Consider the following 19903-nt stretch of genomic DNA (forward strand, 5'->3'; position numbering starts at 1 on the left):
AACACAGGAATCAAATCACATGTTAACAACTAACTGATCTTCAACAAGAGTACCAAGAACATACAATAAGAAAAGGAAAACCTCTTCGATAAATCATGCTGCGAAAACTGGATATCCTTATGTAGAAGAGGAAAACTAGATACATACCTCTAACTGTACACAAAATCATCTCAAAATTAATTAAAGACTTAAATATAAGATATGATACTTTAAAATTGCTAGAAAGAGGCCCAAGGTACACCGATCAGAGAGGTGCCCAGTGAGAGAAGTGGAAGATCCACGGAGACCACATGCCCCACGGTACCAGCGCACGACCAGCAGGTAGGCCTTGCCACCACTACCTGACTCCATCCTCAGCCCGGCTGAGTGCATGCTGACCAGAGAGGCACCTCCCCACAGAGACCCAAAACCCTAGGCAAACATGCACCCAAGGCACTTGTGGGCAATGAAGAAGGCACTGAGGCAGCCATACCAAATTAGCAGCCCAAGCAGCATCCTAGCCAGACAATAGTGTCAAAACAGTGGAACATGAAATTCCCTGCCACAATGACTAAACATCAAAGGAAAGATACCAGAAATATGAAAAATCAAGAAAGTACACCACCAAAGGGTAATAACTCTCAAGTTCTAGATCCTATAGAACAAGAAGACATGAAATGTCTGAGAAGAAATTTCGAGTGATAATTCTAAGGAAACTAAATGCGATACAAGAAAACTCAGCTAGACAACACGATGAAATGAGGGAAAGTATACAGGACCTGAAAGAAGAAATGTACAAGGAAATCAATGCCCTGAAAGAGAATGCAGCAGAGCTTGCCAAGCTGAAGAATTCATTCAACGAAATAAAAAACACAATAGAGAGTTTAACCAGCAGGCTTGCAGAAGGAGAAGAGAGAACTTCTGACCTTGAAGATGGGCTGTTTGAAATAACACAGGCAGACAAAAAAAAAAAAAAAAAAAAAAGAAAAGAAAAGAAAAGAAAAAAGAATTTAAAACATTGAAGAAAATCTAAGAGATATATCAGACAACCTTAAGCACTCAAATATCTAAGTCATGGGTATTCCAGAAAGGGAGGAAAAAGGAGATTGCATTGAAAACATATGCAACAAAATAGTGGCATAAAACTTCCCAGGTATAGGAAAAAAAAAAAAAGAGATCTTCAGAGTCAGGAAGCTCCAGGATTCCCGAATGTATTCAACCCAAAAACGACTTCCCCAAGACATGTTATAGTCAAATTGGCAAAACTCAAAGACAAAGAGAGAATCTTAAAAGCTACAAGAGAGAAGCATCAAATCACCTATAAGGGAGCCCCACTCAGACTAACATCAGACTTTTCATCACAAACCCTAAAAGCCAGAAAGGAATGGGATGATATATTCAAAATACTAAAACACAGAGATTGCCAGGCAAGAATACTCAACCCCGCAATGCTGTCCTTCTGAAATGAAAGGCAAATAGTACATTTCTCAGACAAACAAAAACTCTGGGAGTTCACTACCACACGACCACCCCTACAAGAAATTCTCAAGGGAGTACTGGGTTTGATACCTGAGAAATAACTACCAGTGCCATAAGAACTCAAGAAAAATCAAAACCCACTAGTAAAATAAAAATGGCAACAATGAAGAGAAAAAAAGGTTATCTCCAAGCAAAGGAACCAACAAATACAGAAAACAAACAGTAAATCAGAAAGAAAGGAACAAAAGAAATTTAAGACATCCAAACAACAATCAATAAAATGCTATGAGTAATTCAACACTTTTCAATAACAACTTTAAACGTAAAAGGATTAAATCCCCCAATAAAAAGATGCAGACTGGCTGACTGGATTAAAATGAGGACCCTACTATGTGCTGCCTTCAACAGACCCACCTCACCTATAAAGACTCACATAGACTAAGATGGAAAGGATGGAAAAAGATTTAGCATGCCAACAGAAATGAAAAACGAGCTGCAGTAGCTATTCTTATATCTGATAAAATAGACTTTAAGCTAAAAACCATAAAAAGAGATAATGAGGGCCACTACAGAATGATAAAAGGATTGGTCGGTTAAGAAAATATAACAATCATAAATATTTATGCAGTCAGTGTTGGAGCAGCCAGATTTATAAAGCAAACTCTATTAGACCTAAAGAAGGAAATAGACACCAATACCATAATAGCAGGGGACCTGAACACCCCACTGTCCATATTGGACAGATCATCTAGGCAAAGAATCAGCAGAGAAAGACAAAATCTGAACAAAACTCTAGACCAATTGGACTTGGCAGATATCTACAGAACATTCCATCCAACAACCTCAGAATATTAATTCATCTCATGAGCACATTGACCATTCTCAAGGATAGATCACGTTAGGTCTCAAATCAAGTCTCAAAAAATTCAAAAAAATTAGAATTATCTGATGTATTTTTTCAGACCACTTGGATAAAAATTACAAATCAATAACAAATGAAATTCTCGAAACTATACAAACACATGGAAATTAAACATCATTCTACTTAATGACATATGGGTCCAAGAAGAAATTAAACAGGAAATCAAAAAAATTATTGAAACTAATGAAAATAACAATGTGTCATATGAAAACCTGTGGGATACTGCAAAAGCAATAGTAAAGGGGGAATTTATCGCATTAAATGCTTACTTCAGAAGAATGGAAAAATGGCAAGTGAACAACCTAATACTTCATCTTAAAGAACTAGACAAACAAGAACAATCCAAACCCCAAATCAGCAGATGGAAAGAAATCATTAAGAGCAGAGCAAAACTTAATGAAATTGAAACCCAAAAAACAATAGAAAATATCAATGAATCAAGAAGTTGGTTTTTTGAAAAGATAAATAAAGTTGACAAACAATTAGCATGGCTAACTAAAAAATGAGAGAATATCCAAATAACAAAAATTAGAAATGAAAAAGGTGATATTACACCTGACATATCTGAAATACAAGGAATCATTCGAGACTACTATAAACAACTATATGCCAACAAATTTGAAAATCTAGCAAAATGGATGAATTTCTGGACATACACAAGCTACCAAAACTGACCCATGAAGATGTAGAAAATCTGAACAGGCTAATAACAATAAAAGAGATTGAAGCTGTTATCAGAAGGCTCCCACTAAAGAAAATCCCAGAACCAGATGGATTCGCAGCAGAATTTTAACAAACATTCAGAGGAATTGACACAAATTCTCTAGAAACTATTCCAAAACATTGAAAAAGAGGCAATTCTCCCAAACTCATTCTATGAATCAAACATCACCCTGATACAACTAAAAAAGAAAACTACAGGTCAATATCCTTAGTGAATATAGATGCAAAAATTCTCAATAAAATACTAGCTAACAGAATACAGTAACACATACACATAATTATACACCATGGTCAAGTGGGATTCATCCCAGGGATGCAAGGTTGGTTCAACATATGCAAATCAATAAATGTGATACACCATATCAATAAAATCAAACAAAAAGACCATATGATCATCTCTATAGATGCTGAAAAAGCATTTGATAAAATTCAACACTCATTCATGACAGACTCTCTGTAAGTTTGGTATAGATGGAAAGAATCTCAACATTATTAAAGACATATATGATAAAACCACTGCCAATATCATCCTGAATGGGGAAAAGCAGAATGATTTTCCTTTAAGAACAGGAACTAGACAAGGATGCCATTCTCACCATTTGTATTCAATATAGTGTTGGAAGTACTAGCCAGAGCAATCAGAGAAGTGAAGGAAAAAAAGGCATCCAGATTGGGAAAGATGAAGTCAAAATGTCCCATTTTGCAGATAATAAGATCCTATGTATTGAACAGCCTAAAGCCTCTACAAAAAAACTCTTGGAGTTGATAAATGATTTCATCAAAGTAGGAGGACACAAAATCAAAACACAAAAATTAGTAGCATTTCCATTCTCCAACACTGAACATGCAGTTAGAGAAATCAAGAAAGCTTGCCCATTTACAACAGCCACCAAAAAAATAAAATACTTAGAAATAGAGTTAACCAAGTATGTGAAAAATCTCTATAATGAGAACTACAAACCACTGCTGTGAGAAATTAATGAGGACACAAGAAGATGGAAAGATATCCCATACTCTTGGATTGGAAGAATCAACATTGTGAAAATGTCCACACTATCCAAAGTGATATACAAATTCAGTGCAAACACCATCAAAATTCCAATGACATTTTTATCAGAAATGGAAAAAAACTTTCCAGACATTTATGTGGAATAACAAAAGACCATGCATAGCCAAAGCAATTCTGAGGAAAAAACATAAAGCTGGAGGCATAACACTACCTTACTTTAAACTATACTATAAAGCTATAATAACCAAAACAGCATGGTAGTGGCATAAAAACAGACACACCGATCAATGTAATAGAATAGAGAATCCAGAAATCAACTCACACACCTACAGCCATCTGATCTTTGACAAAGGCACCAAGCCTATACGATGGGGAAGAGACTGCCTCTTCAGCCAATGGAGCTGGGATAACTGGATATCAATATCCAGGAGAATGAAACTAGACTCATACCTCTCACCATATACTAAAATCAACTCAAAGTGGATTAAAGATTTAAATTTACACCGTGAAACAATAAAACTTCTCAAAGAAAACATAGGAGAAACACTTCAGGAAGTGGGACTGGGCACAGACTTCATGAATATGACCTCAAAAGCACGGGCAAACAAAGAAAAAATAAACAAGTGTGATTATATGCACCTAAAAAGCTTTTGCACAGCAAAAGAAACAATTAACAGAGTGAAAAGTCCACCAATAGAGTGGGAAAAAATATTTGCAAAATATACATCTGACAGAGGATTCATATCGAGAATATACAATGAGTGCAAACAACTTTACAACAAATAAAAAGTAAGCCAATTAAAAATCGGATAAAAGAGCTAAATAGGCATTTCTCAACGGAAGATATACGAATGATCAACAGACACATGAACAAATGCTCAACATCACCCAGCATTCGGGAAATGAAAATCAAAACCACACTAAGATACCATCTCACCCCAGTTAGGATGGCTAATATCCAAGACTGTGAATGATAAATGCTGGCAAGGTTGCGGAGACAAAGGAACTCTCATACATTGTTGGTGGGACTGCAAAATGGTGTAGCCTCTATGGAAAATGGTATGAAGTTTTCGCAGACAATTGCAGATGGAGCTCCCATATGACCCAGCTATTCCTCTGCTGGGAATATACCCAGAGAAATGGAAATCATCAAGTCAAAGGTATACCTGTTCTCCAATGTTCATTGCAGCACTCTTTACCATAGCCAAGTGTTGGAACCAGCCCAAATGTCCATCATCAGATGTTTTGATACGGAAAATATGGTATATCTACACAATGGAATACTACTCTTCTATAAAAAAGAATGAAGTATTGCTATTTGCAGCAACATGAATGTACGTAGAGAGAATTATATTAAGCAAAACAACTCAGGCAGAGAAATAGAAATATCACATGTTCTCACTTATTTGTGGAACCTGAAAATAAATAAATAAATTCACAAACAACCTGGGGGAGAGAGAAGGAGACACAACAATTACAATTCCTTGACATTGATATGACAAGAAAACATAAAGGAAATTTTTTGGAGGGAAGGGGGAGAGGGAGGAGGGAGGTTGGTTTTGGTAATGGGTCACAATAATCAACCACATTGTATATTGACAAAATAAAATAAAAAAAATTTTTTTTAATTCCTGTAAAGATACATAGGGGATGCACTCCAGGTTGTAGGACTGGGCTAAAGACTTCATGAATAAGACTTCTAAAGCACAGACAACAAAAGAAAATATAAGCAAATAGAATCATATCAGACTATAAATTTACTACACAGCAAAAGAAACATTCAAGAGAACCAAAAGACAACCTACAGAATGGGAGAAAATATATGCAATCCATGCATCCAACATGGAATTAGTAACCAGAATATACTGGGAGCGCAAACAAGTTTACAATAAAAAACCAAATAGTGTAATTAAAAAATGGGCAAAGGTGCTGAATAGACATTTCTCAAAGGAGGACATAGAAATGGCCAAGAGATATAAAAAAAATGCTCAACATCACTAATCATCAAGGAAATGCAAGTCAAAATCATTTTGATATATCCTACCACCCCAATTAGACTGGCTGTTATCAAAAAGACAGAGAATAACTAATGCTGGTGAGGATGCAGAGAAAAGCGAATACATCTGTACTGCTGGTGGGACTGTAAATTATTACAGCCATTATGGAGAACAGTATGGAATTATTTAAACAACTACAGATAGAGCTACCATATGATCCTGCAATCCCACTATTGGGTATATATACAACAGAATGAAAAATATCATGTTGAAAGGGATACTTGCACTCCCATGTTTATCAAAGCTCAATTTACAATAGGCAGGTTATGGAACTAAACCAATGGCCCATCAATAGATGACTGGATAAGGAAAATGTGGTATACATACACAATGGAATATTACTCAGCCATTAAAAAAGAATGAAATTCTGCCATTAGCAGCAACATGGATGAGCCTGGAGAAAATTATGCTAGGTGAAACAACCGAAGTGCCGAAAGGGAAATAACATATGTCGTCCCTCATAATTGGGAGCTGAGGCAGAAGGCAGGAGCCCCCAGTGCGGATGCAAGTGAGGCCAGAGACAGGCAAAAAATCCAGGTATCCATTGCCACTAACCCACCCCACCCACACACAAGGAAGGAACCCAGGCCTCAGACATGAGCAAGGCCCCAGAAAGGGAGAAAACCTGGGCAACAACTCCTGCTGAACCACCCTGCCCACAAAGAATGCAGGAACCCCCACCACAAACACAAATGAAGCCTGAGGCAGGCAGAAATCCTGGGCACCCACCACCACTGTCCTGCCCTTCCTGTACAGGAGGCAGGAACCTGCCCCACCTCTAGAGGGGGAGGTGTCCCACCGCTTCTGTGGAGTTGGTCCACAACAACCAACACCAGAGCTTCTACAACTGCATGGATGGCTTTCTGTCACAGTAACATCCACAACTACTGTGCAGGTGGCGCACTGTGTTTTTGACTTCATTGACACAAAGGTACTCACTCAAGGAGACTGGAAAAGGAGGAAGATGTCTTCACCCTCCAAATCCACTCCAGGGTAATAGAAGCAACTGATATACCAAATGACCAGAAATCAATGTAGAGATATTATAAATAAATAAATAAATAAATAAATAAATAAAAAGTAAGTAAATAAATAAATAAGTAAATAAATAACAGAAAATATGACATAGCCAAATGAATTTAGTAACTCTCAAGGACCAGACTGTATGGAACAAGAAACCCTTGAAATGACTGATAAGGAATTCTAATTACCTATCTTAACTAAACTCAATGTGATAAGAGAGGACTCAGGTAGACAACACAATGAAATAAGAAAAAATTTCCCAGAATATGAAGGAGGCATATTGAAAAGAGTTTAATACCTTAAAAAAGAATGTAGCAGAGCTCCTGGAACTGAAAGTCTCAATCAATGAAATAAAACACATAACTGAGAGCTTAAGCAGCAGATTAGAACAAGCAGAAGAAATTCGAAACTCAAAGATGGTCTTTATGAAATAACCCAGGGAGACAAAAAGGAAAGAAAAAGAAAAGAAAGAAAGAAAAGAGAATTTCAAAGAATGAAGAAAGTCTAACAGAGCTAGCAGACAACCTAAAGCACACAAATATCCAAATGATGGGTATTCCATTAGGGGAGGAGAAGGATAAAGACACTGAAAATCTGTTCAATTAAATAATAATGGAAAACTTCCCAGGTATAGAAAGATATACAGACTTTCAGAAGCTCAAAGATCCCAAAGCAGATTCAAAAAGATCCTCTCCAAGACACATTACACTCAATATGATAAAGCTCAAATACAAAGAGAGAATCCTAAAAGCAGTAAAAGCATCAAGTCACTTATAAGGCTGCCTCCATCATACTTACAGCAGACTTTGAAACTGAAATTCTACAGGAAAGAAGAAAATGGGATAACATATTCAATACACTAAAAGAAAAATAACTGTCATTCAAAAATACTATACCCAAAAAGTCTATCCTTCAGAAATGAGGGAGAAATAGTGCATTTTCCAGACAAAGAAAAATTGAGGGAGTTCATCACCACACAACCAGCCCTGCAAAGAATTGTCAAGAAAGTCCTGCATCTGTAATCCAAAAAAACAATAAACACAACAAAAAATACACAAGAAAGAATAAAACCCACTTGTAAAACACAAATGCAAATGATAAAGAAAATGGAAACTAAACCTTACTACTTCACAAATACCTACAAACTTTGAAGATTAACAATAAAAGTGGAAGAAATAAACAAAAGATATTTAAAACATCTAAATAAAAAGGACTGAAATGGCAGGAGTAAGACAATGCCTGTCAATAGCAACCATAAATGAAAATAGATGAAAATCCCCACTGAAAAGGCAGAGACTCGTAGGTTGGATCAAAAAGCTGGACTCAACTATATGCTGTCTTCAAGAAACTCACCTCTCCTGTAAAGATGCACACAGGCTAATAGTGAAAGGATGGAAAAAGATTTACTACAGAAATGGAAATCAAAAATGAGAAGGAGTGGCTATTCTTATATCAGATAAAATAGGCTTTAAACCAAAAACCATAAAAGAGAGACAAAGAAGGCCACTATATATTGATAAAGGGATCAGTCCAGCAAGAACACAGCAAAATCATCAATATATGCACCCAACACTGGAGCACCCAGATGTATAAAGAAAACAATTTTGGACCTAAAGAAAGACATAGAGCACTGTGGTGCTTTGGACTAGCAGAGGGTCAGAACATACCTAGGATTGTTGGTGGTGGAGGGGTGAAGGGGTAAGGATGTCAGGACATGGGAATAATTGCAATTTGTGGTAATAGGCATACTGATAGTATTAATCTGATCATCACATCCATCTTGGAGACAGATGTGACAGTCAGCTTTGTACCACATGAATATGCAAAATCAATTTAAAAAGTGGGAGCTGAATTCATAGAGAAACAAATAAGAGAGAGAAAAAGAAAGAAATATCAATCAAACAAATATGTTGATTTTTAGAAGGAGAGAACAGAACTGTGGTTCCAATTGGAGCAAAGAGGGAAGGGATGGGAAAAGGGAAGTGTGTTCATGGGAAATTAACAAACATGAAGAATTATATGTATTGTAATGATGAATAAGATAACTATCCTGATTTGACCATCACAGATTGTACACAACTGTTGATAGTCAATTTTGTACCACACAAATATGTGTGATAAATTATGTTCCAATAAAAAATAAATAAAATAAAATAAAAATATTTTCAAAGGAGCTGAGTAGACATTTTTCAAAGGAAGACATACAAATGCCCAACAAGTACATGAAAAATGCTCAACATCCCTAATCATCAGGGAAATGCAAATCAGATCCACAGTGATATATCATCTCACCCTAGCTAGAGTGGCTATTATCAGAAAGACTCAGAATAACAAATGCTGGTTAAGATTTGGAGAAAAGGAAACTCTTGTAAACCATTGGTGGGAACGTAAATTAGTACAGCCACTATGGAAAACTGTATGGAGGTTTCTGAAGCAACCTGAAAAAACTACCATACAATCCAGCAATCCCACTTCTGGGTATATACCCAAAGGAAAGGAAATCATCATGTCAAAGGGACAACTGCACTCCCATGTTCATCTCAGCTGTATTTACAATAAATAACCAGGCCATGGAACAGCTTATGTATCCATCAATGGATGACTGGATAAGGAAAATGTGGTATATATTCATAATGGAATATTACTCTGCCATTAAAAATAATGAAATTCTGCCATTTGCAGTAAACTGGTTGAGCTTGGAGAAAATTACATTAAGTGAAATAAGCCAGGTGCTGAAAGGGGAATACCACATGTCCTCACTTGTGAGTGGGAGCTAAGAAACAAAGAAAGAAAGAAAGACCATAATAATGCATTGAACTGTCAGAAGGAGAGAACTATGGTGTTGGATCAGATAAATTAACATTGAAAAAATGTCCATACTACCAAAAGTGATCTTCATGTTCAGTGCAATCCTCATTAAAATACCAATGCCATTCTTCATAGAAATAGAAAAAAAATGCTAAAATTCATATGGAACAACAAAAGACCCCGAATAGCCAGCCAAAGCAATCCTGAGCAAAGTAATAAAAATACAAAATAAAGCCAGAGACAGAACACTCCCTGACCTTAAATATATACAAAGTTATAGTAACAAAAACAGCATGGTACTGACATAAAAACAGACACTCAGCCCAATGGAACAGAGTAGAGAATAGGAAAATGTGGTATATAATAATATATGTGTGTATATACACAATGGAATATTACTCATCCATTAAAAAATAACAAAATTCTGCCATTTGCAGCAATATGCATGAACTTGGAGAAAATTATGTAAAGTGAAATAAACCTGGCACAGAAAGAGAAACACCACATGTGCTCACTCATAAGTGGGAACTAAAAGAAAGAAAAAAAAAAAGAAAGAAAGGATGAAACAATCACACTAATACATTGAACTTTCAAAAAAAATAGAAGAGAACTGTGGTTATTAGCAGTCAGAAAGGGGGATGAGGCGGGGTGTTAGTAAGAAATTAGATAAGGGTCACAAATATTAACTATTTTTGGAAAACATGAGTAAACTAATTATACTGATTTGATCACCACATATTGTACACATGTATTGATATTCAATTCTGTACCCCACAAATATATATAATCAATTATCTTTCAACACAAATAAGAAAATGAAAGAACAGACCTAACATTACTAGAGGTGGGAAAAAGGAGGAAGGGTGGATAGGGAGTAATAGGTAAGGGGTACAAAAATAATGATGATTTGTAATGGTAAACATGCTAATAATAATGATTTGCTCGTCACATACTGTACCCAAATACTGATAGTTATCTCTGTGCCCCATGAATATATATAAATCAAAATAATTTTTTAAAACTTCAAGGGCAAAGAAAGCCCCTTAAAACCCAAAGTATGAAGCATCACATCACCTGTAAGGAAGTCCCCATCAGAATAAAGGCAGATTTCTCAGCAAAAAGCTTACAGGCCAGGAGAGGATGGGATGATATATTCAGATTACTATAAGAAAAAACTGTCAATGAAGAATACTATACCCAGCAAGGCTATCCTTCAGAAATGAAGGAGAAATATTGCATTTCTTAGACAAACAAAAAACCATGGGATTTCCCCACGACATAACCACCCCTACAAGAGCTCCTCTAGGACGTTGTACATCTGGAATCCAAATAATGATATTCAACACCATGATTACATGACAAAGAACAATACCCAGTGATAGAGCAGATATGCAGATGAGAAAGAATGAAACTGCATATTACCACCTCAAAAAAACCATCAGCAAAGACAAACTATAAAAGAGGAAGAAAGAAACAAAAAATATTTAAAACAATGATGCAAAATATCAGTAAAATGCCAAGAGTAAAGCAATACTGTTCAATAACAACCCTAACTGTAAATAAATTGAATTCATTCAAAAGACATAGACTGGCTGAGTGCATTAAAAAAAACTCGACCCACCTCACCTGCAGAGTCTCATACAAGCTAATAGTTAAGGGATAGAAAAAGATATACAGCACAAATGGAAACAAAAAATGAGCAGGAGTAGCTATTCTCATATCAGATAAAATATACTTTAAATCAAAAACTATAAAAACAGACAAAGAAAGTCATTATATAATAATAAAGCAATCTGTCCAGCAAAAGGATGTAACAGTCATAAACACACACACATCCAACATTGAAGCACCGAGATATATAAAGCAAACACTACTAGACTTGAAGAGAGAGATCCACCCCAATATAATAATAGTGCAGGATCTCAACACTCCTCTCTCGACATTTGAGAGATTGGTGGCAAAAATCAGCATAGAAATAAGGGGTTTAATCTATACTTTATATCAATTGTACTTCACGGAATTCTACAAAACATTTCATCCAACAACTACAGAATTTACACTCTTCTCATCATCACTTGGACAGTATACAGGATAGACTACATTTTAGGTCACAAATCAAGCCTTAACATATTTTTAAAAAATTGAAATTATTTCATGTATCTTTTCAAACCACAATGGCTTAAAACTAGAAATCAGTAACAAGCGAAACTCTGGAAACTATACAAATACATGGAAATTTAACAACATGCTTCTGAATGACATATGAGCCAAATAAGATATTAAACAGGAAATCAAAAACATTTTTGAAACTAATCAAAATAAAGACACATCATATGAAAACCTGTATGATACTGCAAAAGCAGTGCTAAGAGGGAAGTTTATTGTAACAAATGCTTTTGTCAAAAGACTAGAAAGACTGCAAATAAACAGCCTAATGATACACCTCAGAGAAGTAGAAAAACAAGAACAATCCAACCCCCAAATAAGCAGATGGAAAGAAATAATTATGATCGAAGGAGATCTAAATGAAATAGAGCCCAGAAAAATGATACAAATAATCAATGAAACAAAAAGTAAGTTTTTTTGAGAAGATAAAATAGAATAATGATTAGCTAGACTAACGAGAGAGAGAAAACCCAAATAACAAAAATCAGAAATGAAAAAAGAGATATCACAACTGATACCACAAAAACACAAAGAATCATTACAGAGTATTATGAACAATTATATGCCAACAAATTTGAAAACATGGAGGAAATGGACAAATTTCTGAACACACACAAACTACCAAGACTGAACCAAGAGGCAATGGAAAATCTACATAGACCAATAAAAAGCAATAAGATAGAAGCAGTAATCAGAAATCTCCCAACAAAGAAAAGCCAAGGACCAGATGGCTTTACTGCTGAATTCTACCAAACATTTAAGGAGGAATTGATCCCAATTCTCTTGAAAGTTTTCCAGAATATCGAAACAAAGGCCATTCTCCCAAACCCATTCTGAGGCCAGCATCAATCTGATATCAAAATCAGACAGAGATGTACACAAAAAAAGAAAATGACTGGGCAAAATTCTTGATGAACATAGATGCAAAAATTCTCAACAAAATATTAGCAAATGGAATACAACAGCATATCAGAAAGATTATACATCATAGTCAATTGGGATTCATCCCAGGGATGCAAGAATGGTTCTTCATATGTGACTCAATAAATGTGATAAAAGGATAAAAACCATATGATTATCTCAATCGATGCAGAAGAACGCATTTGACAATATTCAACTTCATGAAAAAGACTCAAGAAATTAGGTATAGAAGGCAAGTATCACAAAACAATAAGAGCCATACATGACAAATCCATCACTAATATTCTAGATGGGGAAAAGCTTTCAGAACACAAACAAGACAAGGATGCCCACTGTCAACACTCCTATTTACCATAGTATTGAAAGAACTAGCCAGAGCAATCAGGCAAGATAAAGAAATAAAAGGAATCAAAATTGGAAAAGACAAAGTTAAACCATCTCTGTTTGCAGATGACATGACAGTATGTACTGAAAAACCTAAAGACTCTACTGAAAAACTCAGAGATGATGAACAAATTCAGGAAAGTTATAGGACACAAAATCAACACGCAAAAATCAATAGCATTTTTACACACCAACAATGAACTAGCAGAAAAGAAATCAAGAAAGCTAGCCCATTTACAATAGCTGCCATAAAAATAAAACACCTACAAATAAATGTAACCAAGGGGGTAAGAGACTTCTACAGTGAGAACTACAAATTACTGATGAAAGAAATTAGGGAGGACACAGAATGATAGACATTCCATGTACATGAATTGGAAATGTTAACATTGTGAATATGTCCGTACTACCCAATATGATCTACAGATTCATTGCAATTCCCATCAAAATACCAGTGGCATTCTTCACAGAAATAGAAAAAACAATCCTAAAATTCAAATGGAACAACAAAAGACCCTGGGAAACAAATAAATAAATAAATAAGGCTGGAGACATAACACTGCTTGGCATCAAATTATACTACAAAATTATAGTAAACAAAATGGCATGGTATTGGCATAAAAACAGAAGATGAACCAATGAAACAAAATAGAGAACTCAGAAATTAATCCACATACTTACAGCCAACTCATCTTTGATGAATTCACTAAGAACATACATTAGGGATAGGACAGCTTCTTCAATAAATGGTGCAGGGAAAACTGAATATCCATATGTAGAAGAGTGATACTAGACCCATATATATATGTATATATATATGGGGAAAATAAACAAATGGGATTTTATTAAAATAAAAAGCTTCTGCACAGCAATAGAAACAACCAACAGATTGAAAAGACAACCTACAGAGTGGGAGAAAATATTTGCAAATCTAGCAAGGGATTAATAAACAGAGTATACAAGGAATGCAAACAACGGAATCAAAATAATCAAATAATCCAATTAACAGATGGGCAAAGGAGCTGAAGAGACATTTCTTAAAGGAAGACATACAAATGTCCATCAGGTACATAAAAATGTTGAGCATCACTAATCATCAGGGAAATGCATGTCAAAAGCTCACTGAGATGTCATCTCCCCCCAGTTAGACTGGCAATTATCAAAAAGACAGTGAATAACAAATGCTGGTGAGGATACAGATAAAGGGGAACCCTTGCACACTGTTGGTGGAATCGTAAATTAGTACAGCAATTATGGAAATCAGTATGGAGGTTTCTCAAACAGTTACAGATAGAACCACCATAAAATGCAGCAATCCACAACTGAGTGTATGCCGAAAGTTATGGAAATCATCATGTCGATGAGATACCTGCCCTCCCATGTTTATCACAGCTTTATTTGCAAAAGTCAAGTTATGGAACCAACCTAAATGTCCATCTACTGGATAAGGAAAATGTTGAATGTATACACAGTGGAATACTACTAAGCCATAGAAAGTGTAATTCTGCTATTCAGAACAGCACGGGTGAACTTGGAGAAAACTATGTTAAGTGAGATTAACGAAGCACAGAAAGAAATACTGAAAGTCCTCACTCATAAGTAAGAGGTAATGGAAGGAAGGGAGGAAGGGAGGAAGGGAGGGAAGGGAGGGAGGGAGGGAGGGAGGGAAGGAAGGAAGGAAGGAAGGAAGGAAGGAAGGAAGGAAGGAAGGAAGGAAGGAAGGAAGGAAGGAAGGAAGGAAGAAGGAAGGTCATAATTATATGTTGAACTTTCAGAAGGAGAGAACAGACCTGTGACTACTAGAGGTGGGAAAGGGAAAGGGGCGGGGTGTTAGTGAGAAATTGTTAATTGATGCAAAAATGATTACATTTTGTAGTGATGAACATGCTAACTATCCTGATTTGATCATCACATATTGAACACAGTTATTGATATTAAACTCTGTACCCCCAAATATGTATAACCAATTATACTTCAATTTAGTAATTTTTAAAAAGAAATTCAAAAAAAAGAAGTTGGTCTCCTACCTCATACCACATACAAATATTAGTTAAGGTGAATCAGAGACCTAAGTGCAAAAGCTAAAACAATAAAACTTCTCAAAGAAAACATGGGTAAAGCTTTGTGGCTTTTGGTGACTAACCAAAAAAAAAAAAAAAAAAAAAAAAAAAGGATAAATTGACCTTTTCAGAATTTTAAAACTTTTCCCTTTAAAAAAAAGATGTACAGACTGGGAGAAAATGTTTGCAAATTATATATCCAATAGGGATTTGTTTCCAAAATATATGAAGAATTCTCACAACTCAATAAAACTAAAACCCAATTTTAAAATGGCATGAGTTTCAATATACATTTTTCCAGGTGAGACACAAATGGCCAATAAGTGCATTAAAAGATGCTCAACATCATTATTTATTGTGGAAAAGCATATGAAACCCACAATGAAGTATTACTGCACACCTACTAATATAGCTATAATCTAAAAGGATAACTGTTACCAAGCATGTGGAGAAACTGAAACCTTCGTAAAGTGCTGGTGAGAATGTTGCATAAATGGTGCATTTTTAAAGAAAACAGCTTGGTATTTCATAAAACATTTTCATATAGTGTTATATGTAAATTTACCATATGACCCAACAACTTCACTGCTATATATATACTTGAGAAATGAAAGTGTGTTCATACAAAAACTTGTTCACAGATATGTAATTATGTTGTTGTTTATCACAGCATAATTAATAATAGCAAAAAAAAAAGTTAACCCAACCTTCTATCAAGTGGTAAATGGATAATCAAAATTTGGTACATTTTCTCAACTGAATACTCTCTGGCAATGAAAAGGAACCATTTGGATAAACCTTGAAAACGTTATTTTGTGTGGAAGAAGCCAAACATGAAACACTATGTATTATATGATTCTGATTATAGGAAGTGTCCAGAATAGGAAATCCATTGAGATAAAGAGTAGATTAGTAGGTCCTAGGGGGTTGGGAAATATGAAAATCTACAGTAACTGCTAATTGGTATAAAGTTTCACTGGGAGGTGATGAAAATGTTTTCAGCTTAGATTGTGATAGTTGCAAAATTCTGTAAATTATTTAACAATCACTGAATTGTACATTTGAAACAGGGGCGTGGCCTTTATTTAAATTATGCTACAAAAATGCTTTATAACAACAATGTGAATGAGCTAAATAATTAGAATTTACAACTCTAGATTAGCACAAACTGATATTACAAAATGTTCATAAGTAAAAAGAAAATCCATATATTTGAGAATATACTACCCAATTTAGCATTTACTCTGATTTTTCTGTAAATGCTGTAGAGGACAAGTTAGGAATAACATAGTGGGAAAAAAAATCAGACTCTCATTCATATTTTCTGCATTCAGATCCTGATTTCAGCTTTTACTAGCCAAGTAACCTTGGACATGTGATCTAACTTCCCTTTTCTTCAGTTATTTCATTGGTAAAATAGGGATAATTAATAGTCCCTACACCATGGGTTTATTGTGATAATTCAAATATTTAACACGCATAAAGTCTCCAAATGAGTCCTTAGCAGATAGTAAGCTGTAATTATATGTTTGCAGCTATTATCCTTATTATCAGACAAATGAAGGGAGAAATAAGGTTTCAATAACAGGCCTTGACAACTCACATTTTTCTTGTTTGTTTTCTTCAGGTGTCTTCAATGCCCTTGGTTTTCCTGTGACCCAGTGCCCACTGGGTCTGAATGCCAAAGGACTTCCTCTAGGCATCCAAGTCGTGGCTGGACCTTTTAATGATCACCTGACACTGGCTGTGGCCCAGTATTTGGAAAAAAGTTTTGGAGGCTGGGTCTGTCCTGGAAAGTTCTAGTAGAGCCTTCTCTTAGGTCAAAGGGGTGTGTGTGTGTGTGTGTGTGTGTGTTTCTTTTGATTGAGTGAGCTCAAGAAGCAGCAGGCAAGTAGAGAAAAAGCAACTGGGTAATTTATTCACTTGTTATTCTTTTCGCATTTATTTCCTACTCTAACTGTTGATCTTACTAAAATGGTGATATTTGATTCCTGCCTTCACTTTACTGGAGAAGTGTACATGTAAATGAATAAATGCAATCAAGTTTCCTATATACTGTAACAGTGTTTGTTTTGGGTACAGCAGGGAGATCAAAGGAGGGAATATTCTATTCTAATGAGGGAATCAATAAATTTCATAGAAGAGATGATGCTTAAACTGAGATTTGAAGGACCGTTATGTGTTTTTCAGGAAAATCATGGAATAAGGGAATTCCAGTTAGAAGGAGCTGTAGTGGCAAAGGAAAGGCATGAGACTGCATGGTGTGTTCATGCAGCCATAAGTTCTTATGACTGCGGGGAGCTAGAAAGGGGTATAGAAGCAATAAGATTGCAACAAAAGAAGCTTCTCCAATACCACCAATGTTTTTTCTGTAGTTTTGTCCACTAAGGGGTCCTAGAAGCAATGGCACCTCAGTACAATTGATCACACATAGCATCCCGATCTTTGTTTCTAAATACCTTTTTTTCAATAAAAGGGAGCAAGGTTTTTCAGAGAAAAAGCTGGTTCCAGGGCTGAGACAGAGAAAACATACATGAACCTAGAACAGGTTGGAAAAGCTCAAAATTGAAGGTGGATATGTTAAAAAGTCACAAGACCAGTTTAATGAGGCTGTCACTGGCCAAATTTAGGACAATTTGAATATCAAAATGAATGAACAAAAAGAACAAAGTTGAAGGCATCACACTTTCTGACTTCAAAATATACTGTAAAGCTATAGTAACCAAAATAGCATGGGACTGGCATAAAAACAGAAGAAAACCTGAACCAATGAAATAGAGAACCCCCAAGTAAACCCAGGCACTTACAGCCAACTGATTTTTGCAAACGTGTCAGAAATATACAATGGTGAAAGCACAATCTCCTCAACAAATGGCGCTGGGAAAACTGGATATCCACATGTTGAAGATTGAAACTAGACCTCTATCACTCACCATACATAAAAGTCAATTCAAAATGGATCACAAACTTAAATTTACAATCCAAAACTATGAAACTACTAAAAGAAAACATGGGGGAAACGCTACATTAAACTGGAGTGCACAGTGCCTTTTTACATTAGAATACATGGCATAGGCAACTAAAACAAAAATACATAAGTGGGACTATATCAAATGAAAAGCTTTTGCACAGCAAGGGACAGTCAACAAAGTGAAGAGACAGTGTATTGAATGGGAGAAAATGTTTGCCAGCTACACATTAGACATCCAGAATATATAAGTAACTCAAACAACTCAACTGTAAAAATAAATAAACCAATTAAAAAATAGGCAAAGGACCTGAACAGACATTTCTCAAAAGAAGACATACAAATGACCAAAGGCACATGAAAAAATGCTCATCATCACTAATTGCCATGGAAATGCAAATTAAAACTGCAATGAGATATGATCTCACTCCAGTTAGGATGACTATTATCAACAAGACAAGAAATAACAAACGCTGGCAAGGATGCAGAAAAATGGAACTCTCTTACATTGCTGGTTCGAGTGTAAATTGGTACAGCCACTGTGGAAAACAGCATGGGGATTCCTCAGAGAACTAAAAATAGATCTACCTTAGACCCAACTACACACCCAAAGGAAATGAAATCATTATACCAAAAAGACACCTGCACTTCCATGTTCATCACAGCACTATTAAGAATAGCTAAGAGATGAAATCAACCTAAATGTCCATCAATGGATGAATGGATAAAAAAAATTGTGGTATATAAACATGATGGAATACTACTCAGCTATTTAAGCAATGTTATCCTTTGCACTTGGATGGAACTGGAAACAATCATATTAGGTGAAGTAAGTCAGGCACAAAAAAGACAAATACTGCATAATATCACTCATGTGGAACCTTAAAAAAAAAAGGTGGTTCTATAGAAGTAGAGAGTAGAATAATGGTTACCAGAGGGTGGGAGGAGAGGGGGTTCAGGAGGAAGAGAAGTTGTGGGCTAATGGGTATGCTTTTACCCTAAGTGAATCACTGTGCAGTGTGTGCATGTATTGAAAGAACACACTGTACTCCATAAATATGTACAAGTAAATGTTAAAATATTTTAAATAAAAATTTTAAAAATGAATGACTATAATGGATTATAAGTCAAGTGGGAGTGGAGAGGAGGGATAGTATGGATAGACTGATAGATATAGATGATTGCAAAATGATGATTTTTTGAACTATATAGCTTTATATATATGTTCTTCATATGTTTTATATCTAGTTTTATATAGTTATATAAAGCTATATGTTTAGTTAGAAAATCATTCTGCAACCATCAAAATAATATTCTTTTTAATAATAATTAAGATATTACTTATCAATGGATGCTGAAGCAACTGGATAAAATTGCTTGGGAACAGGATAATTTTATTCTCAA

At 35.4% G+C, this 19903-nt stretch overlaps 1 protein-coding gene across 1 annotated transcript in view; it reads left to right on the plus strand.

Annotated features, from left to right (window-relative positions):
- FAAH2 (fatty acid amide hydrolase 2) overlaps nucleotides 1–17561 on the plus strand; it is a 243379-nt gene extending 225818 nt beyond the window's left edge. The window contains exon 11 of the mRNA XM_063084219.1: nucleotides 17159–17561. Coding sequence (XP_062940289.1) covers nucleotides 17159–17334 — 176 coding nt within the window. The 3' untranslated portion in view covers nucleotides 17335–17561. The remainder of the gene's footprint in view (nucleotides 1–17158) is intronic.
- Nucleotides 17562–19903: the final 2342 nt, after the last annotated feature.

The sequence above is a fragment of the Cynocephalus volans genome, chromosome X, assembly GCF_027409185.1.
Source record: "Cynocephalus volans isolate mCynVol1 chromosome X, mCynVol1.pri, whole genome shotgun sequence".
Lineage (NCBI taxonomy): Eukaryota > Metazoa > Chordata > Mammalia > Dermoptera > Cynocephalidae > Cynocephalus > Cynocephalus volans.